Source organism: Vanessa tameamea, chromosome 3, assembly GCF_037043105.1.
Source record: "Vanessa tameamea isolate UH-Manoa-2023 chromosome 3, ilVanTame1 primary haplotype, whole genome shotgun sequence".
Classification (NCBI taxonomy): domain Eukaryota; kingdom Metazoa; phylum Arthropoda; class Insecta; order Lepidoptera; family Nymphalidae; genus Vanessa; species Vanessa tameamea.
Window position 1 is genome coordinate 7,237,305 of NC_087311.1, and position 23,665 is coordinate 7,260,969.

Here is a 23,665-nt window from a genome sequence, read left to right on the forward strand (position 1 = left end):
TCATGAAGAAGGCACATTAATAAATAATAAACTTAAAATGAAAATAATAATTTTATTGGTACAAAATATATAACAATATATTCAAGTTACAATTGCATAATAAGGTCAATAATAATAATAAAATGCATAGCTTTAATTATTTCTGTTAAGTATAATCAAAACTTATTTTTATGAGTCTGTCACGTTACACAAAAATGGTTTTTTGATATCTCAAGAACAATTTAAAAAGCTTTTGTGAAGTATATTTATTAGGTAGATTTAAAGAAATACACCTGCAAAGTAAAAAGCATTGAAATCAACCTACACAACCCAACCAGTCTTTCATAATGGTGTCTAAATGCAAATGTATTTCATAATAGCATATACTTAGAGAATCAAACAGACTGAAAATATCTAGCATTTCACTAATATAAAACATTGATTTCGCAGATGCTATCACAAAAATGTCGTTAAGCCCATTTTCCTAAAGTACCAATTTTATTAGTAAATGCGAGAGACGATCTACCTAAAAATCTACATAACTTACAAATGATAGTTGTTATATAACAGGCTTAGTCTGTGGTAAGCACAAATTGTAATGTGCAGTTTTGTTCCAAAAGTCTGAATTCTTCCATCCACACCAACCTTTATTGACAACTACATTAATATCATCAGCACCAGTGTAGTGAGGATCTAATATAAGGTAACGAGTGTCATTTGTTATGGAATTGTACTCCACACCTATGATTGTATGTGCTAATACACCACCACCTGTAAAAAATATACTCAGTAGATTAATATCCTATGTGAAACATTTCTTACATCAAAACTTATTAATCATTTGGACAGACTGACTGATCAATGTATAGCTCAAATTACTAAAGCTTAAGTTTGGAACATAGGTTTAATTTACAATGTATTAGGTTTTGATAATTTCAATTGTAAAACGAACTAATACAAATTATTTTTAGCTGATACAATATGATGATGATGATTAGGTTTTACCAATGGCACTACCACTCAACTCAGTTCAAAATTGTAAGTCAGGTCTACAAAAATGGGTAAGATTCTTGCAAGGTCACAACTGTCAATATGTTTTTACACATTTAATAAAAAAAATACAAACCTATCATAATAGGACTTCCATGTTTCTGGAAATGGTGTACAAGTTCGGGAGTGTAATTTATCAACTCTGAACCTGTATTTGCAAATATAATTCTTGATTGTACACCCAAAAGAGTTTCCAAACAAAACATTACTTCTGTAGATCCTATCCATTGCTTAGAACCTAAAAACGAGGATGGCTTATCACCAATATTAACAAGGCACTGTTGTATATCCCTGTGAGTCGGTATATCAATTGCTGTATACCCTTGAAACCTGAAACAAAATATAAATATTTAAGCAATACAGCAAAAATGTCATAAAGATGAAAATTTGTTATACTGACTATAATGTTAAGTGTGAAAATGTACCTAAACCATGAGAATATAGTTTGCATTGAACGATAAGCACAACCCCAGCCATCATCATTGAAATTGTCTTGCATATAATGATGATATGTATATCTGCCGCGGACTAATGCCACTGTTGTGTCGAGTTTCACTGGTGAAGACGGTAGGGCCTCATGAGTATTTATAAGTTTTCCAAGATTATTAGAAAATGCATTTCCCCGTCGAAACATTGGTCTATCCAGTGGTAAACATAACTGCTCATGAAGTAGTCTTCGTTCTTTTTCTGAAAATTTCAAAATATTAAATAGTCTAAGTACTGGCATAATTGATACCATTACATTATGCTTTTACATGATACACAGTGTATTATCATTTTCAAATGCTTATAGAAGATAGGATCTTTTGCTAAAAAATAAGTTAGTAAATTTGTTATAATAAACACCCTTTTCTTGTAGTATATCATAATTAAAAGTGGGCCTCAAAATGCCAATACTTAAAATAGGGTTAATCAAATTCTTCTACTAGACTTTTTGCTCACATTCTTTATTTTTAAAATAATAATTTATTCTCAAAAATTCTTGACGAAATTCTGAGTAATATGTAAAAAATCATATTATCATTTTTTCCCCTTATGTCATGTCATAAGCATAATTTAGTTCTGTTTTCCTAGTACCGTAAAGTAAGTCTAAAATCTTACCCATACTTTCATCAGGTATGTCTTTCGGTACTACTCTTGTAACAAAATGTCCAAGTTCTTGAGGTAGAAAGTGGAAAGTTTCAGGCAAACGTAACCCAGCTCCATCACCAATACCCTCTTGTCCTGAAAAAGGCTCCAAATATTAAAACAAAAAACAAATTTATTTTATTTGGTAACTAATAATGTATTTACACAATTATTTTAATACAAACCTAACTGCTCCAGCAGTACAGTTTCAAGTAATTTGAGAGAGCGACAGGCAGCTTCTACTAATGCTGTGTATAGTTCAGAAAGCTTCGTACTTCTGTGAATCATTGCTAATGTATCTACTCTTAATGGCATGCTAATACAAAATGCAGCTGAAAATTGTGAAATTAAATTAAACTTTGTAAAGATTATTTTTAAAATTTTATAATTTATTAAAAGAAGATGGATCACTCACGTTTCCTTTGTGTTGTCATCATTTTTACTGCAGTTTTAACAAGTTTCTCTGATAATATATCCTTTGTAGCTTTCAATACTAGATTAACAGATACTATTTCCTTAAAGTAAACATAATCAAGAACATAATTATTGAGCTATGATCCACATTTCAATGAATAAATAATACATATTAATTGTCAACTTACAACTTTATTCAAAGTGTGTTTCTTTTTCTTAGATGACTGTTCGGAACTTATAGAGTCAATAAAATCTCCGACATTTGTCTCTGTACTTGTACCAGTTACACCAACATCTGAAGCAATTCCAAATAAATACACCGCAGTCCCATCTATTTGAAATGATACTTCTCCAGATGCTATCTAAAAGTGTGAAAAGCATATGAAATAATATTTTTGTTAAATTGTTGTATAAAGTTGCATAAATGGTGTACTATAACTTATTTTACTGTAGAATATTTTAGAAACCAAAAAATGTTGATCATAGTTATTAGTTTTACTAAGAAGAGGATCTGGAATAACGATTTTCTCAATAATTGGCTATAGCAATCTAGTAATATAAAACAAATTTCATAATATAAAAAATATAGTTTTTCACATAATATCTGCTGGGACTACACAATATACTTATCTTGACAGGAAGACAAAATACATGGAACCCTCATTACCTTTTTCCTTTTATTTTGCAAGATATTTTTTACTCCAGGCATTGTTGCTTCACAAATTAATGGTAGAATAGTATTGAGACGCACATGAATAAATTGTTTCCACAACTCTTCAGTCGGAAGAACCTCATAGGTTGTCTCTTCGAATTTTTCATGGACTAGAAAGTGTGCTTTTATTTCCTTATCTTCATTTATTATAATAAAAAGAGGATTATCAGTTATGTCTACATCCTAAAATAAATTTTTTTTAATAAAAGTTGATTTTTGTATGTTTTTAAAATGAACATTTTTCATATAGATTCAAAGAAATTAGACATATTTTATATGGTACTTTCATGTTATTAGTAATATTATTTCTAACCTGTAGTATCTCTTTAGACCTTGACTCGATGGAAAGTGTTTTCGCAAATTTTACAACACCACATAATTCTATTTCAGCCGGCAAGGAGAGAAGAAGTTGTCTATAATTTTTTTTTTCGTTCTCAAAAAATTCCAAGCTCATCCCAACAACAAGTAATGTGCCATCGTACATGAGACCAAAAAGACATCCTGTGGTCTCATTTGTATCGATTTTGGATAATCGCTGTAAATAGAAACCATTTTAATCATGTTTTTCATAGGAATTCGATTAAATGAAGTGATGGTGACGTATAAACTGAAACAAATCTTAAATATGAATAAACAATTTTATTTATTTTTTTACACGCTTGTTAATATCAAACTTTATTTATGGAGAAGAAGTGGTTAATTGTGGTTATATAAAATAACTATAAAATTAGTTTTTTACCTCAAAAACATATTTTGATATTTTGAGACGTGGTGACATTTTTATGGAATGTTGCCTACATTTATTTATTATTTAACATTTTTTTTTCTTACATGAGAGTTGAGGCCTAAGTTGCAAGTGTTGTTATATAGAAGATTTATATTTTAAGGATGTGTATAGTGTCAAATCAGAATCATGCAGTTCATCCATTTAATTTTCAAACCCTTGGATTCATTAAAATTATCATTTATTTATTATTAATGCTTTTTATTCAAATTTTTCGTAAGAAATATTTATAATTTATGATTATTAAAATTATATTATCAAACATTTATTTAAATGTTGACTTCAAGTTATTTATTTCGCTTAAGTGATCGGAAAGGGTACTTTTCCGTGGTACCATTCAGAAGCGCTTACTCTATTATATATTTTATATGTAGGCAAAACTGTTTGACTTTATAATTGTTGTACACATTCCTAAATGATTATGTTACATTTTGCAATATTTATCTATTATACGGAAAAAATTACTCCATCTTCGTTTCGTGGTTTTTTTTAAAACACGGATTTTTTTTTAATTTGGTTAGTTAACGATAAATTCTATAAAAATAATGTGTTAAATAACCTTACAAAAATATAACGCTTAAGGTTTTTAACTCACAACTTTTTTTGTTATGAAGAATTAAATTGTAATGTGTGTTTTTTCAACAAAATATTCAATAATAGTTTAGCAGTTGAATAAATGTTACCAAAAATTGCAAGTAACAATTTAGTTATTATTGCGGTTCTTTTATCCATTTTGAAAATTTTGCAATATTTTTATACCAAGAAGTTATAACTTGTAGTAGATTGTATTACAAATATTGCTTGGGGTGGTAGATGGGGATTGGGATGGTAGATTTTGTAGAACAACAATAAATTTGCCGGGAACATTTCTATCGGAGGCCTTTTGGACGAAATTAGACGGCAAATTCTACATATTTAAAAATTGGCATAAAACACAAGCAAGTTAACAAGATTGGTAAGTTCGTTGGCAACGCGTAGTTGCCATATATCTACAGTAATGTACACTTCCAATTGTTATGGTGTATGAAATAAATAAAATAGGTAAAATTGTTTTTTTTTTCTATACTGGCCTCTAGTTATAAAGACACTTAATCTTTAAGTTAATGTTTTTACAGCTTTTTCATTCTTCTGCTACTGCTAGCAACACTGTATGTAAATGTTTCATAATCTTAATTTTAGAGAAACATTGAATACCTCCTAATAAAAGTAATGCAAAAATATTGAATGCGTAAAAATTTCAATTAAATTCTAAATTTAGAAATAAACTCGAAATACGCGAATTGGCCTGATACACTTATTTATAATATTATGTATTTTTTCAAAATATTTAGTGCATTGAAGATATCTTTAAAAAATTGTATTGAAGTTTGTGCAAATCCTACCTATACCCATTCAGCTATTTCATACATGCTTACATATTTTCTTGTGTCATAGTGTGATAGGTGACCGCTATAAACTACAAAGCTAATCAAAGAACACAAGTTTTGTAAATTATTTTATTTCATTTATTAAACATGTCTCAATAACTTTTTCAACAAGTTTACTTCTCTCTTTTGCTATTGCTAATGTTTTTTTCTCAGCTTCAGTTGAAAGATTACTGCCACCAAACTTTTGAATTCCACAAAACTGTTCATCATTACAACAAATTATTAAATTTGCTCCAACACCACCACACATTTCTTCTTCATCTGCTGAAGGATCGATCAATACTATACTCCTTAAAAGAAAAAGTCATTTAACATAAAATATTTCTTTTAATTCAAACAACCAAATGACTCATATTTCTTATAAATATTGGTTGATTATCAAAAAAAATGGACCGAATAGTAGTGAGGGTTAGTTATTAATATTAAAATAATAGTTATAATAAATTATTATGGGGTTTGGTCATGGTATCCTACTATTTATAAATAAAGATTACCTTGGAGATTGCTGATAAACTGCAAAACTTGTAGCAATAGGCAGGCCAGTAATGTTTAATGGCATCCTAACACTTGTATCTACCACAATTTCCTCTGTTTCTACATCATAATTCACTTTTGGTAATGTCACTGTAATGAAATAGAATGCATCACTTATTTTTTAACAAAATATAAGAAATTTGAATTGTCATAGTAACATTGTTTTGTTTTTTTTACACTAATACAACATAATTAAAAGTATGCAACAGATTTTGATGTGTTTTTTTTTTAATAGATAGTGATTCAAGAGGAAGGTTTATATGTATAATACATGCATAATATAGTAAAGAAACACTGATAATTTTAGAGCTTTATAATGTGATGTCATAAATAAACAAAATTTTTGTGCTTATATTGCAAACATACCATAATTTGAACACTTTATACATTAATATGTATATATTGATATGTAACAGAAAAAAGAACCAGAGAGGTTGTTGTCATTTAATATTTGCCTAATTGTTAAACAACAACTTTACTTTATTTCAATTTTTGAAGATTGGAAAAATACTTACATGATTTTAAGCTTGTCATTAAGGTTATTATACAAGCATCAACTATACTTCCATCATTATCTAAGCATACCATATCACAATATACTACCCAAGCTAACTTGTCAGGCACAATACACAATTCTTTTAAATTAACAGATTTTGAGTTTATACATATATCAGAAACTACATTGCTAACAACTTGGGCATGGTCTGAAGGTGGTCCTGGCCGGAATTTAGAGGAACACAGTGGTAAAAGTTCTACATTGGTAACGAAAAAGCCTAATTCGGGTTCCTCTGCTTTAGGTTTTGCTAATTCCTGGAAAAATATTGTTTTAATACAATAAAATGTTAGACATTAAATATAAATGTGAAAATATATCACAACATGGAAACCAAACAATTATTTACCAATTTAATGCCGCAGACGACAGTAGTATTTCCACATTTTACAACAGCCGAGGCATCGGCCGACTTTATTGCGTTAACATTGAGCTTTATGTCACGTTGATCATCAAATTTCCTACCGTCAGGTCGCACATTTCGATTAATATAATCATTAAAGTATTTTACTGGATGAATGAGTCTGTAAGTTTAAAAGTTTTACGTTAGAAGTTGTTGATTAGAACATGTTATTATTATGACAAATTTAGCGCTAACTTGTATACTTCGGCCATATTATTGATAGATTAGGAAGGGTGAATAAAAGGCATCAGATTAAATAAATTTGAGATAAAGACTACAAAACGGCTTATATTATGTGAATTTTGATCAAATTTAACAAAAACAACTTAATGTAAATGGTAAACTTAAGTTTTAGTTAAGGTTACTTTTCATTGTCCCTTTTTTTTTTAAATTCATAATGCAAAGAGCATTCGCTATACAGTCCCTTTGTTATAATGCCGGTCTTGGGTCGGCATTAGTCTTTCAAGTATTTTTAATGTTTAATCTCTTTTATTTAATTTTATCAGTATATAGCTATTGTATTTGACAAACTTTTATTATTAGTATTTTTTATTAAATGTTGTACACGATAAAAAGTCCTACAATTATTTTCAATTGTTTTGTTTATATAAATCAGTGGTCAGCACTTTAGAATTCAGTCACAAGAAGTTAAAGTTATATTATATTTTATAATGAAACACCGTTACCAACAAGCTCGTTAATATTGCTTTTATTTATTGTTGCCCACAATAAATTACATAAACCAATAAAAAAATCTCTATACACTTAAACTTATGCATTTATTTGTATTTAACTTGTTTTGAATGCAATGAACACTTTTTCCCTTCTGGCGTAGAACAATGTTCTAATTTTACGTTGTTCAACAAGTAATTGGTTCGATATTGATTTTTATTATTTATATAAACAAATCTTTAATATTATTGCATTCAAGGTGTCTCATAATATTTTTTTTTTATATTTTATTTATGTCATTAAATACTTTATATATAACTTAATTTTTTTTTTCTGTTATTAAGATAAAGTAAATTATATTTTTAAGGTCTAACAACAGTCTTTAATATAGAAGCCAAAAATTGGACATTTTGTTTTGTGACAGATGACAGCCCATAACTGACAATTGACAACTCTTTTTTGATTCGGCGATTGTAAGCTGAGGTGTGTTTTTGAAATATAATCTTTAAAAATCAATCCCAATATTGTATGATTATATTATTTTTCATAAAATTTAAGAATGTTGGTGTAAAGGAAGCGTAATGACAAGTTTATTTTGGTTCTTTGATTTATAATTACAGATCACAATGGCTAAACCAAAAGGAGAGAGAAAAGGTAAATCTGCGATCAATGAAGTTGTGACTCGTGAATACACTGTTAACCTACACAAACGGCTTCATGGAGTTGGTTTTAAGAGACGCGCCCCACGAGCGATAAAAGAAATTCGCAAGTTTGCCGAAAAACAAATGGGTACCCCTGACGTCCGTGTTGATACCAGACTAAACAAATATCTTTGGTCAAAGGGAGTCAGGTAATCATATTTATTCATCATTATAATTACTTTATATCCGTTGTTTTTAATTTAAAAGTGCCATTATCGTGGTTATGGATAATGTTTGACGGATTGTTTAGGTTAGGTAAAGAAATTACTTATTAATATGTTATTTTTAATTATTTACTAATAAATTAAAGTTATATTTACTTATAAAAGTTGACATGAATATATTATATGATATTAATAAATAGTCCAACAAGATTTTAAAGAAATTGGTATAAAATTCACTTGTTTTTGTACTAGGGACATGACAAGACAGAATATGATAAGTTTTTATAATATTGGCTTACTGAGAGAATATTCATGCTGTGACTGCAAGTTCCTTAATGTACAATTTTTTTGATTATGAACTTAAATACTTTACATTTCTGCTCCTGAAGTAAACGCATATATGGAATGTAGATGAATTAGTATTGTGTGATGCAAATCACTACCATATTTCTCTTATTAATGCATTTGTTGACGTTTTTTTTTTTGACTAATCAATAGTTGCCATAACCCATCAACATTAGTTTTAATGTATTTGGATAGTACTTAAATTTTTTTTTTATTAATTTTTATCATATTTAAATACTTGTTACCTTTGTTTAAGATGAATATTTAAATGATGTGTTATTGATAGTTTTGTTTGTTTGTTATAGAAATGTTCCTTTCCGAGTTCGTGTGAGGCTCTCACGCAGACGTAATGATGATGAAGACTCTGCACACAAGTTATTCACACTTGTTACATATGTGCCTGTAGCGTCGATCAAGGGTTTACAAACTGAGAATGTTGATGCTAGCCAAGAATAAACATTTAAGTTAAGCTGATACTATGTTTTATTTACATAAATGCCAAATCTTTCTTAATATTCTTAGTATAAATATATTTTTTTAATAATTATTTAGTAGCAACCAAAACACATTTACGTGTTTTAATATATAGATATATTTTTTACCATGCCCTATTAGTTGTATGGCTTTTAGTAGAGACTAAGCCATTAAACTAAGAACTTCATATATTTTTTTCTTAGTTATGATAGATTTCTTACGATTTGGGGTTATGTCAATAAATCACATGTGTGCATTTAAAAAAATGTACAAATATTTGTTTTTGAAAAATAATATTTGTATATATTAATTATAGATCAATATTTATTCTTTGTGGTTCTATGTCTGTAACTGCCTAAGAATCATTTTATGAATATGTTAGACCGGGGGGGAGATGACACAAAATACTAGGTCATTTGTACCAGTATGGCGGTTCTTCAGGTAAAGGCTAATTACGTAAAGGTAAAAAGGAAAATGATGGTCATAGCGCTCCCACCGGCGGCCTAATCGCGTGGGCGTTAATCGAACGCGTCGGATAAATAACGAGTGTCGAACGATTTGTTCCACAAAAATGCTTGTATTTTCAGATAGTCGAAAAAAAAAAGTAGGCGGTAGCGTAATGCCATACTTCTCGGGTGTGACTTACAGCCCGCCATACCGACGCGAATACATTAATTTAAATAAAACAATTCAAACATTTGTACCAGGCTAATTTTTGCATAGCTAATCATCGTCGAGTAGCCATTCACGAAAATCAACTTACCATACTTTTCCGACAGTTCCCAATGGCCGCCATACCACTGCAAAGGAGTAATTTTTTTTTTTCGCCAAACGTTTTGTACCGCCCTGAAACTTTTTTTAACAGTTCCCTGTATGATCATAAATAGAAGTCTAATAGTGCCATACCTGTGGGAGGTGGCGAATGTGAACAATATTTTTTCAAAATCTATTTTTATAAAATCCTAAGATTTTATTCGTAATTCGAACGATTTGTACCAGTATGGCTCTAATTTTTCCTGTAAGTTTGAGGTTTAACGAATATAAATACAAAGTTTTAAACACCTAGGTGGCGGCAATCTTGTCTTATAAGCAGATGTTAGATCATCCCCAAAGACTAGCGATCTGTCATGTGAAGGAAATATTTTAGTGTGTATTATTACTCCTGTCTGTACATGAGATGGAGGCAATGGTAAGATTTTTCCTTAATTTAACGGAATCTAGTGGCTTTCTTACAACTTTATAGGGGCTCGCATTAGTTTCTTGTCAGTAATTGCAGATGGTGCTATTTTTCTTAATGTATTCAGTTAAATTAACATTATTAAGACTGATTTTTAAAACTGAAAATGACTATTTTAAAAAGTACTAAGCCTCAATGCCATAAAATTAGCAAAATAGCATTTATTTAGTGTTTGCAATTTTTGATAAAATGAACTTACATTTTATTGAAACATTAGTTGAAAACACACATATTCAAATTTAATACATAAATAAATATATCAAGAGAAGTAAAAAGTGAGTGCTGGTAGGCTGCAGGCGCGATCCTTAATCGCGCAAGTTATATCAAACCGGTGTGGTGGCGTGACAGGCGAAGCGGGGCGCTCGCCGCAACTATGACGTATGATTCTTTGGCTAAAATCAGTATAGACCGAGAGCAGTATAAATATTTTTATTGCGAAAATAAACGAGTATACATATATACAAAAGTTAAAACAACAATTTGATTAATTCACTAATAAATATAAGAAAATAATATGAAATAAAAATATAAAAACAATAACATTTTTTACATTTATAGTAGATGGGCTTATTAGCTGTCTCGCTCTCGCGCTCTCTTCGTGCGATTAATGGAATTCATTTGTTAATCCATTTAAATACTACTTAATTTCTTCTTGTTTCCGGACAGATTCAGGCGTCTTATCTATCCTACGTCTCGAACGACAAAGGATAGTATAGGATTACTACCATAAACATGTAAAAATATTACATATATCAATCATTCATCGTTTCCGCTCATGAAACGAGGTCCCCGACTAGTTCTACGAACAGAAGCGATCCACATTCCACCGGGTACGCCCTAACTTGAGGTGCCAATTCAAAGGAGACACTCTTGACTTGTCACTTGGAGCTCGAGAATTCTCTAATATCAAGGCGAAGTGTAGTATTCGCCATAGCATTACATAGCATTTAAATAAACAGAACAAGCCGTCCCGTTCATTTTGTTCGAGCTCCACAAGGAAGCAATTGCTTTGATCCCGCAGTACTCAAAAAATGATTGATTCAGATTTGGAAGAGTTTCCTGTAGAAACAAAGTTAATTAGGATGAAGAGGAACTGTGGCATTCATAAAATTTTATTTTTCTATTAAAAGGAAATTATAATTTTTTTAAGAGGATATTAAATTTTGCCAACATTTTAAGTAATTCGTTATAAAACACGTTGAACGGCTTAAAGAGGTTATTAGAAATAACTACAACAAAAAAAAAAAACATATCTTCTAATTGTTGTCAAGTATAACAATTCGATGCAGGGAACTCGCAGATGTAGTTATTCGGCTCGGAAACGTCGGGTTTAGTGCACTTTCCTGCTGGAAACTAATTGGAAGGGCAATAATTCCCGTAGCATCAGCCAGGGTTACCATCTGGAATACACTCTGTTACCATCAGGTAAAAATGGTGCAGCGGTAGTCCTTTTGATGCGGGGAAAAGTACTGATTGAGGGTGTTACTACCAACTTAATCATTGCTGCTCGCCAGGTAGGCTGTGTTGAGGCTGAGAAGCAATCCTTATTTATTTATTTATAGGTACATTAACATCACACATATTAAAACTAACAAATATATTATACTTAAAAAATCTTAGATCTGATATGAGTCACAATTATAGATATTATTACAAATAGAAAATGAAATGATATTTTTAAAAAATATTGTAATGGCGGCCAACAGACATTTTCCTTCTATGACAGGCCGTCGCTAGATATTCGGACAGCTAAGCGGACGCACGAGTACCGCCAACCGTCGTCCTTATATATGCGGTCGCAGTGTTGCTATTTGTGACTTTAATTTTCTTCTAACACGGTTTCTCCTGACGGGACTGCGTGCTCGAAGTCCTTAGCAGTAACTAGAGGATGGTCCAGCAACAACCTCCGCGTTCAATGGCTGCTCTGCGTCATCATCATCGGTTTCTGTGAAGATACACACAGTCTAAAAATCATACTTATTTACATCTGTGAATTTCACATAAAAGCGTTAGATTACGTACGAATTAGCTAAGTTCAACATGACCATCAGAAACGCCACACATAAGCATTTCAAATCACATAGGCTTTACACAGGTCTGTTCCCACGCAACCAAATACCGCGCATATACTCGTGTCTGCACACAGGATTTACATCGGTCTCTAATAGGTCACCCCAGATACCTAATGATGGCTGGATTTACACAGGTCTGTTGTCGGTTGCGCCACCGACTCACCCCAGAAACCACCAGTGTCAGGGTCAACCCAATACCATGGCGCACAGGATTTATACGGGTCTCTTCCACTAAACACAACACTTTACATAACATGGCCAAAACTCATAAATACGGGCTAGTTTAGTACATAATCTAACTCAAGAATAGGATAGAAAACAAGAGATATATCAGCTAACAAAGCAAACAGCGAAACAAGTACATCAAGTACCTTCCATGGGTTAAATAAGTAATGATCTCTTGACGTGAATTTTTGTGATCATCACTCCAATTAAAGATTACACCTTTTCTAGTTAGAGCGGCGATTTGTGCAGTCTTAATCGCGTAATTAGAAATGTATCTTCGGAAATATCCTGCGAGGCCAAGAAATTGGCGAACCTGTTAGACATTATTCGGTCGCGGCGATTTAACCAATGCATCAATTTTATAATTACTCGGCCTAACCTGACCATCTTTTATAATCCTATCTAGGTATTCTATCTCATTGGTAAGGAAAGTACATATCTTTAAATTAAGTGAAAAACCTACATCAGTTAAACAATTAACGCTCTTATGACCGAACTGATTACACTGGAATCACTTTTTTGATTTTAAATCTTTAGAATCATATTGACATTTTAACGGTTTGCGATTTGAATTATTATTGTTGAATGAATTATAAGTTCGATTATCATTAAAATACACTTTCTTAAAGCTGTTAGAAGGTTTAACAAAGCTCGATAAAAACTCCACAATAGAATCAAGTGATAGTTTAGCGTTGGTTGCCATGGCACGAATTTGTGGATCCGAAATTCCACGAATAATAATAGCAGTAAGCAACTCACTACTAAGACCTTTAACAATGCGTAACCTTAATAGCGATTTGCGAGTATACTCAGCGTATGTGGAGAATTTATCGGACTCTGTCCGCATTACATCATAAAGAATGTTCGCGACAACGACTGATCGTGGGCATAGCGTTTTTAGTTCTAATTGCGAATATTGCTTGTCTATTGGCTCAGCCAGGTGCGGGATTCCCTTTTTAGGCAATACCGCACGCGAGCAAGGCATTCTCTATCGTCCCAATAGTTCACAATACGAGCTCTCTTTACTTCATCACACCACGAGTCGAAATCATGAACACTCGGATCAAAATCAGAGACAAAATATCGGTTGGATCTGACCTGAGCACAGTTGATGGCGGTCAATAGACGCTCCACGGCGTGCGTCACCACGTCCTCAGACTGCGTTGATTCCATGTTTCTGGTGCGTGGAGTCAGCGGCTGCGTCGAACTTGCGCGGACACCAGCTCACGCAGAGGTGTAGGTACCACAAGCACCGATGCCGATGGTGTCTCCACAGACGCACGGGGTTGTTCTTCCAACGCGCGTAATCTTCCCAAAATCTCTTCCATCGGATTGGGCGAAGGAGTGCGCTCGCGACGCTTTCGCTTGTTACGTTGGTCGTTGGAAGGCAGAGAAAAAACTCCGTCCGAATATTAATTAACCAGACCACGTGGTGATAATCTAACAGTACTAATTTCATTTATAAAATCAGAAATGTAGGCTTTCAGTGGCTTTTCACCCTTCAGATCCCACTTCTGATATTACAAATAGAAAATTAAATTATATTTTTAAAAAATATTGTAATGGCGGCCAACAGACATTTTCCTTCTATGACAGGCCGTCGCCAGATATTCGGACAGCTAAGCGGACGCACGAGTACCGCCAACCGTCGTCCTTATATATCCGGTCGCAGTGTTTCTATTTGTGACTTTAATTTTCTTCTAACAATATACATATAATTTGCTTAAAAACTTTAATGTCTTTTTTTTTAGTTAACTGAAGAATTTAATAACTAATCCGATATTAAAGAATATAAATAAAACATTACAAAGAAAAATAAAAAAAAAGACACTACGAATAAATATTAATATGCAAAGCGACGCAAAACGTCACAAAATGTCTAATAACACTTGATGAAACTCGAGATTTTCTTCGCCGCTTGAAGATCCAAATGTGTTGGGACCTTATGACATACCGTTCGAGGTGTGGAAATCGTTTGGCTCTCTTGGTGTGCTAATGCTTACTAATCTCTAACTGCATCTTGAACACTGGAAGTATGTCCCTTAACAGTGGCGCTTTAGATTTATATACAAAGGCAAGGGCAGTGTTTGAGGAATAAAGATTATGTGTCACATTATGAAGCTCTTCGAACGAGTTATCGATCAGGCTTCGCCGAGAGTGCACAGTCTCTGGGTGTCAGTATGGAATCCAGTCGGGATTGGGTACTATGGACGCCATTTTTTCCCTAAGAACTTTATTCGAAAGGACAAAAGAAGAGCTCTACATTTGGCATTCTTAGATCTGCAGAAGGCTTTTGACAGTGTGCTTCGTATTGACGAAGATGCATTGGCATCTGGTGGGCGGTGCGATTCAAAGGCGTGCCTGTGGCCTAAATTGATATTTTTTGTTCCGCTTCCGTGGTGAGAACCGTTGTCGGCGATAATGAGCCTTGCCCGATCAATGTAGGTATCCACCAGGGATCTGCTCTTAGCCGTTCGTATTCAACGTAATGCCAGATGTTGTCTTGAGATGCATTCAGGACAAGCCTCCATAGCTGATTATATATACCGACATAGCTCTTGTTGACGGCATCAGAATCAATCAATGTTCGTATAAATTTTAAACAAATGAGTCTAGAATTTAAGCACGCATTTATTATGACTAAGAAAATTATCCGAACACATATCGACTTGAAGAAAATGTAATTTGAAAACTATAGATAAGAAAGGAAAGAGGGGGAATGATAAGAAACACGCCTCGCACTCGTCTTTCTGTAAGGCTGAGTTGTTACCGGTGTAATAAAAATATTCTCTTTAAAACAAACATAATAATTTTTGAAGAAAGGCATAATTGTATTGCCCTAAAAGTGTTCGAATGAGTGTTTTGTCTAAATTTTAAACCAATAGAACAGATTTAAAATTTAATTGAAAAAGTTCACCTACACTCTAGAAGGTAAAGTTAAAAAAGCTATTAATTAAAAGTAATATAGACAACTCCTAAATTTGCCGTCATTATAATCTACCATTCTAAGCCTACCCACTTACGATTGTTTTATGTACAACCGAAGAAAATATCTTAACATATATTCAATCTCCAATTAAAATTGAAAAAAAAATGGTAGTAATTATGAAGACTACTTTTTAGTTATTTTTATTTAGATAGGTAGCAAACAGAAAATAACTTGTGAATCAAAAGGATCTCATATCAGTCTAATCAGATGGGAATCTCGATAGCGGGGAGGGGCGTTTCTCTTCGTAGGAGGAAATTAACTTCCAATGGAGTCTATTACTTACGTTCAGCGAGTGAGACTTAGTACGAATAAATTACTTCTATTTATTATGTCTTTATCCACATTAACAAAAGGATTTATTAAAATTACTATTATCTTAAATGTATGTAGTAATTCGACACACAGACACGAAGCTAATCAGCAAATATTTTATTTTCATTTCTGTCATTAATTTTATTATACTCGTATTTATGTGGTTTATACCTGCGACTGTATGGGTGCCCACGTATTTTTTGTTTGTTACAGTGTTCATTTTAAATCCTCCGGATTTTTCTTGTTTGGTTTAAGAATGTTGGAAGGCACTTACAAGATTGATCCGTGCGTGATTACAATTAAATAGTAAAGTTAACATAATAAATGGCAATAACGTAATATTAGATATTTTTTCAGTTATGAAATTTTGCATACACATTGTTAAGTGTACAGCACCTCGCAATAGGGGTCAACACAGACGGTAAATTGTTATTACATAAAAAAGTCGTTTATTTTATATTCTACCGTTATACTTGTGGTGCAAAATAAAGTACATAAATTAGATATGATATGGTAGGTATCTTTCAAGTTATGCAGGTAATAACTGGGCATATTTGTTTAGCGAGTGCTTGCGTAAAATAGAGGCCAATGAGTACTACTGAGTATACTACTCTCCTATCAAGGGTGTGAAGGATGGACCTGTGGATGGGCGATGTTAATAAAGGGATCTTTAATGACTATGAGATACGTTCATGCTCGTGGTTACGGTAGGGTAAGGACAAGATGTGATTTATGCAATGACGATGTTGGCAAAACTAAATTCTAGGAACTTCTTTTCCTAACATGCAGTTAAAGCTAAACATTGAGTGATGAAAAAATTAATGTATTTGTGGAATGCAGTAGTTTTGAAATGAGCCTGATCTTAGGTGGCTGCCAAACGACTCCATGAACGTTTCCTTCCTTGATCAGATGATAAACAAGGCTTTAACATACTTAGTATCCGTTTAAGAGGTGGTTTGGAGTTGAGAGGGTCATATAAATATCATCCCATACAAATAAAGTTGACATAAAAAAAAAGTGAGGCGAGATCACCTTCGTGCTCCGAGAAGATCTCCAACGAAAGCAAAGCATTGCAAGGAGGATCTGGGGATGCGTTCTATCAAGACAAACTCGTAACCTCTCCGATCCCTGCTGTAGATGGTCATCGCAGTGACTTTAGTAGGTAAGAATCCTACGTAATCCTCCCCGGGGTCCGGGTACCTTTTTAAAGGTTGGAAACCTTAAAACTGCGTGAAAAACGAAAAAAGGGGTCTCATTCAGCTTTGCAGCTTCGAGTCATTGACGGGCTTAGTTATTCATTACCTTAATTTCAATTATGCTTACTAAGTAATACATTATTTTGATTATTATTTAACTATTTGTTCCTATTAAGTCTATTTCACTCACATGCATGACGTAACCTAATAATACCGATTTCTCTCGGCTGCGGATCTAATTATTCGTAACGTAATAAACTCGTGCATGTAACTGACTGTCACTCGAAACCACTGTGGCTGCGAGCGACATTACATTGTGTGGATATCATATAGTTATTTCTATAGCTCTTATAATTGATAGATCCTGATTATGTCCGGATTAGAACGTATATTTATTAGTGGCTCAGTTTAATTATTTTATAGAATTTAATTTTATTTTTATTAACTTTTGTCTCTTATGTTTAAATTTTTCTTCGCATAAAAACAACACGGTACAAAAGAAGATATATTTGAAATGCGTCAAGAAACCGCGACAGTAAGTTCTTAAACAAATATTTGTACAGTAAGAGCTCAACGACCCTTTTCATTTGAGATTAATGAGATTTTTTTTTAATTTACATAAGAAAATTCTAAAACTAAAGGTAAAATTAGAACAAGGTAGAATGTAAACTAAGTTTTTTTTTATGTTCTAATCTGTTTTATAATGTTTAATAAGTAGTCACAGTTATTTTGTATTTTTAATTTTATATAGCATTATTTATGTAAATTTGATTTAATTTGTAGTTTAATGTTATTATTTACTGGAAAATATTAAGCAGTTAGACACTTGCCTTGTTAACAATAAGGATTTTCGCTTGCTTTCCTTTGGTAAGTTTAAAAAAAATGCAAGAAATCGTGGGTGATCATATTATGGCATTGAATAATTTATTTCCTTAATTTATTTACTGAGAGCATGTCACCATTTTGCAGGATGTGGCATTCGAGGTAGAGGCCTGTCAGCCGCAAAGCCAAAGCTGCGGTTCGCTTCCATTAGTTCGCCTAAACCTATTACATAAGACGTCTTACCACACTTGCTTTTGTACGTAACGGTTATCTAGTTGATTGGAAATTACTGGTGCAACAAAGCTTTTAACATAAGGCTTAAGAGGTTTTAGATCTAATCTGGGTAAGAGATTTCTATTGTTAGATACATATATTGCGTCTACAATGTAGGGATCTCCAAAATATCGTTAATTTAATAATATAATGTATCCTTAAAACATCCATTCACAAACATTCCATCACAAATCCAGTAACGGATTTTATGTATAATTCATTTTGGTTACTCTTACATGTTAAAAAAAATCTGCCTGACGCGTCCTGACCTTGCACAAGGTCAAATAATGAAATATAAACAAATATTATAAAACGTCGAACTGAGCGATTTCTCCGCATGTACTGCGTTAATACGAACCTTAAACCACGCTCTACGTCTTTTTCCTATGCGTTTATTAAACTGTTATTGTAATGTATTTGATTGTACACTGCCTGGTTGGCTTAGTAGCTAGCTTAACATAAGGCCCCAGTTCAGCCAAATAAAAGTTAGTGGACTAAGACTAAGTTGCCGTATTTTTTTAAACATAAAAGTTATTTCTGATTAACTGTAATAAATATGTAAATGCTGTTGCCAAGATTGAACTAGTCATTTTTGAGAACTGTAATTCTTTCGTTTATCTTTTATACATAGATTGACTAGACAGTATTTTTTTTCTCTGATTACATTATTATAATAAGAATCTTTATCTTGAAAATACACAATATATTAATAAAATGTATAGCCTAAAGCAGAGAGATACTTATCATAACATTTCTAAGTTTCATATCGATCTGAAAAAAAAAACAAAAAACAATACTTACATCTAATAATTAATATGATAAAACTTTTTGTACTACGAATATTTCTTGAAATAAAGTTATTTAGGTATAATTCGATAGAACATGTACAGGGAGGTAATTACGTTAAGTATCTGTTTTTATTCCGGCGATCATTATGCCATCTGTGTATGTCTGCTTAGTAGATTTAAATATAAAATTAAATTAGTCCTGTAATAACTTATATATCTAGCTAACCAGAGCACGTACTTACATCGCAGTAAATTAATAAGGCATACTTATACAGACATGAAACACTTTGAAATGTTATTTTTAAATACTTTTAGATATTATATAAGATTTTTAATAAGAAGCAGAAAGCTATACCGCTAGAAGTCAAGTCTCTCAAAATATATTCAAAATAATGTTTGCTGTTTACATAGCAAACCATGTCGTCAGAAATACATGAATATAATTTTTTTTCCCATATACATAGGTGTATGTATTATTTTTACTGAATTAACAATTATGTATCTAATTTAAAACACATAAAATATTTTATAATAGGTCAAAAATTGTTATCATTATTTAAAATTGTAAATTAACATAGTAGTGTTCCAAAACCAAATCCAATATATTTTATTAAAGTTAACCATACAATAAAGAATTTTTTGGTCAATAGTCAATATTTCAACTTTACCACATCAAGAAACTCGCATAGTTGCTCTTTTAAAACAAAACATATTTACGAGGTTAGTTTCCACAATTATTTTTTTGATCAGTGTTATTAATATAAGTAATTTTAGCTTTATAATCAGAAAAATATTATAAATTTACTGTAATATATATTATAGTAAATAAATACCGGGCTAATGCCTCTTTACCCCTGGTTTGATTTTCCAACAAGCAGTTGTGGGTTGGTGGAATACACATGTGGCTAATTTGCATTTGACATAATGTGCAGATTTCTTTCACCGTGGAGCACAGGATTAATAATAAACACAGATTAAGCACATAAAAATTAAGTGAGATTTGCCAGATTTTTGAACTCGAAATCTACGTATAAGATTCACGTGGTCTAACCACTGGGCCATCTCGGCTCAACTGACCAATCATCAAACTGTAGCATGTGGTGATAATGATACTCGTAATATTCATATGATTGTATGTATACGTTTCACAGAGCTCACCCGTTGCAGCGGATTGCATAAAATTTTCCTGGAAACGAGACCTTATTGTTTGTGTTTGCTCGTAATTTACAAACCTTATCTAGTAATTATGTTATTTTTCGTTTCAACTTCATGGGAATTAACGAAAACTTAGCTGCTTAGCCTGTGCGTTGTATGTCAGTCAGTCTACTTTAAAACTTAATTAAGTAGATTTCACGTATTTTTTTTTATTATAAAAGAGATTGAAGTATTTTTTTATAATCTTTGAAAGTTTTGCCATATATATCTGTACAATTTGTGCAGTGGTTAGTAGAAAATAACTGACAATTGTTTCTACAACTACATTGATTTAAATTGCTAAATATTTTTAATAGCATAAATTATGTTCGATAGTATATGTTTATCTTTATATGGTTATGTTAATCACATAAACAGTTTTTAAAATTTGGAATCAATGCGAACTTATCAAATAATACTTTCGTTTTTATAAATAGTTATTTATGGTTAGCAATACAATAAATTAAAAAAAAAGAAAATGTTATTATAAATTAAAATATGATTTATTTAACGACTGCGAATGCTTTCGATGCGCGAGTTTAAAATGGACTCTCTATTCAGTTTCGAATTGGTGGAAGATAGTTTTTAAAGTTTCTTAACTTTTATACTTCATAACGACATTTTTAGAAAAATGATCTAAATTTTAGCTCAATTTTCCAGTTAATGGTGTTCAGTTCATATTCACTACGTTGGCAATGATAAATTTTAGTGCAAGTAAAGTAACCCGAATGTAATTTATTTAAACTAAGTATTTTTGAATAGTAATCGAACGTACAGGAAGTGCTATTGTTTGATGTTATTAAAAATACAAATCGTTACTGATTTATCTAAAGCTTTCATAGGATATTATTCATTTTTTTATACTATTACACAATGGACGAAATTGATGGAAACGGCCAGAAAGGAGGGCGAAGGTATTATCTCTTGCGCTTGACCGAGCTTCGATCGCTGCCTCGCCGACTTCCAAAGCCTTGTTAACGTCTAATGACATGAGAACAACCGCAGTCTCCACTTATACTCACTTTTCTATTATTCAATCTAACGACTATTTATTTATAAGGACAGTAGTGACACAGGCCAAGTAATTTAAATGTTTGATTTTTAAAAGACCGTATTTGACTAAATTTCTTGTTTTGGGAACATCTCCAGAGTCCGATATGTATTTTTTTTGTTTATGCACATGTTTTTGGCGTTTTCACCTCGTATATTTTACAAGCAAACTATGATGTACACTGACTTATTATAGCCCTTGCATAATCTCGCCTGTGTGTATACTGGTAGAGTTTGCCTTGCACCAAAAACTCAACAGGAATATTTGGCCTTTCTTTTAAAATGTCCTGTAAATCAGAATAGCAGTTTCAGCTTAAAGGACATTTTAGGTCCGGCGATCGGCACATGATGGTGTAAGCAATGTTTAATAATTCTTGCAGCCCCGGTTGTAGTGGCAACCACTTATATACGATTATGATCACTTATCGTCAGGCTAATTGCCTCTGCGTTTCTACATTTTTTTTTTTAAATTATATGTTCATTATGCATAAATATCATTCATAGTTAGGAATAATATCGATATCTTTAACAGTGCAGCTTATGTTTTGAAATAAAAGATAATTAAAACTCCAAGAATTGATTTAAATAACGTGTACAACACACAACATCATTTACATTAATTTTTAAAAATATTTTTCTAAGGTTTTATTACAATTTTACCTTTCTTACAAGATGTTTTATTTGCTCTGATGTTATGAGCCGAGATGGCCCAGTGGTTAGAACGCGTGCATCTTAACCGATGATTACGGGTTCAAACCCAGGCAAGCACCACTGAATTTTCATGTGCTTAATTTGTGTTTATAATTCATCTCGTGCTCAGTGGTGAAGGAAAACATCGTGAGGAAACCTGCATGTGTCTAATTTCAACGAAATTCTGCCACATGTGTATTTCACCAACCCGCATTGGAGTAGCGTCGTGGAATATGCTCCAAACCTTCTCCTCAAAGAGAGAGCAGGCCTTAGCCCAGCAGTGGGAAATTTACAGGCTGTTAATGTAATGTAATGTAAAAATGATGTTATGTTATATTTTTACATTAAAATAATATATTTTTCAGCAGACTCAAGAAAAGGAATAATATAGTTTCACTAGCTATATAACTTGAAGATTTATAAAGCAATCCTAATTAATATTATAAATGCGAATACAAATGAAACCATTGCTACATTTTTACGCTTTACGCCTGAGACGAACATAGCAGCGGGCGGTACTATATTGTTATTAGATTAATCGAAATAAAAATTAAATTACAAAACTGCAAAGAATACATCTAAACGATAGAAAATGTTTTTAATACGAAATAATGTGAACTACAAGCGTAAATGAAATTAATCGTAGCAGGTCAGAGACATTTGTACACTGCTACGAACTGCGACTAATCGTTTGTAGCAGCTGCTACTTTACCTCTCATGAACAAGATTTCAGCTATGAAAAGCATGACGGGCATGAAGAACATTTGAAAATTCAATTTAGTCTATCTCAGAAATATAGATATTTTATGTGTGTAATATCAAAAGGGATTAACTAATTCCGTTTATTGAAGTTTAACCTATTAGAAATGTAAAGTATCAATTCGTAAACATCCAACTGCTGGTAAAGGTCTCGTATTCAGGAGATATTTTTGGAGCTCATTCTATCATGGTCACTCCACTACGGGTGCTTTTTCCACTACGGCTAAATCGTAAAATTTGCTGCATAATCATGTAGCAAATTTTATCCAACACGTAAAGGTTTCCTTACGTTTTTCTTTGTTGTCGAGTTGCAAGAATAATTAAATGGTGCCTGTTACATTACAATCCCCCTAATCTTCGGTTAAGATTCACATGTTCTATGTACTGGGTTAACTCAACTAGTTAAGGAGTAGGGCAGTGGTTTAACATTTGTCTCGGTAAGTATATCAGAACTGTTTTTATCATAGAAACTTAGTAAAAAAAAAGTAAGTAAAGTAAAAAAAATATATGTGTGAATTAACAAAAATACTTAAATAAAAAATAAAAAATCATTAAGGTACATGACACGTCAAATGCAGATGCGATCTGTGACATAGTGACTCCAATAAATTTCCCATGTGTGCCGTGGCAGAGGCGTTGCTTCTCTTAAATTATGGACAATTTTGTGTTCTTGTTGCAAAGCCCAAGTGACCTATTTAAGCTGTTTCATTAAAATGAT

The 23,665-nt window shown here is 32.1% G+C and overlaps 3 protein-coding genes across 3 annotated transcripts; 1 reads left to right on the plus strand and 2 right to left on the minus strand.

Moving 5' to 3' along the window:
• Nucleotides 1-40: 40 nt before the first annotated feature.
• Nucleotides 41-4,156, minus strand: LOC113397232 (ufm1-specific protease 2). Its single transcript, XM_026635492.2, has 10 exons — nt 4,023-4,156; nt 3,597-3,818; nt 3,239-3,466; nt 2,760-2,933; nt 2,573-2,672; nt 2,343-2,489; nt 2,131-2,253; nt 1,455-1,716; nt 1,106-1,359; nt 41-750 (listed from the first exon to the last, which is right to left on the minus strand). The coding sequence occupies exons 1-10, from the start codon at nt 4,059-4,061 to the stop codon at nt 539-541; spliced, it is 1,761 nt and encodes a 586-aa protein (XP_026491277.1). The 5' UTR covers nt 4,062-4,156; the 3' UTR covers nt 41-538.
• Nucleotides 4,157-5,549: 1,393 nt separating this feature from the next.
• On the minus strand, nt 5,550-7,350 carry LOC113397233 (exosome complex component RRP43-like). The gene is made up of 5 exons (XM_026635493.2): nt 7,180-7,350; nt 6,931-7,105; nt 6,544-6,838; nt 5,989-6,118; nt 5,550-5,784 (listed from the first exon to the last, which is right to left on the minus strand). The coding sequence occupies exons 1-5, from the start codon at nt 7,194-7,196 to the stop codon at nt 5,559-5,561; spliced, it is 843 nt and encodes a 280-aa protein (XP_026491278.1). The 5' UTR covers nt 7,197-7,350; the 3' UTR covers nt 5,550-5,558.
• Nucleotides 7,351-8,016: 666 nt separating this feature from the next.
• Nucleotides 8,017-9,340, plus strand: Rpl31 (Ribosomal protein L31). The gene is made up of 3 exons (XM_026635497.2): nt 8,017-8,139; nt 8,277-8,506; nt 9,172-9,340. The coding sequence occupies exons 2-3, from the start codon at nt 8,283-8,285 to the stop codon at nt 9,320-9,322; spliced, it is 375 nt and encodes a 124-aa protein (XP_026491282.1). The 5' UTR covers nt 8,017-8,139; nt 8,277-8,282; the 3' UTR covers nt 9,323-9,340.
• The last annotated feature ends 14,325 nt before the right edge of the window (nt 9,341-23,665 follow it).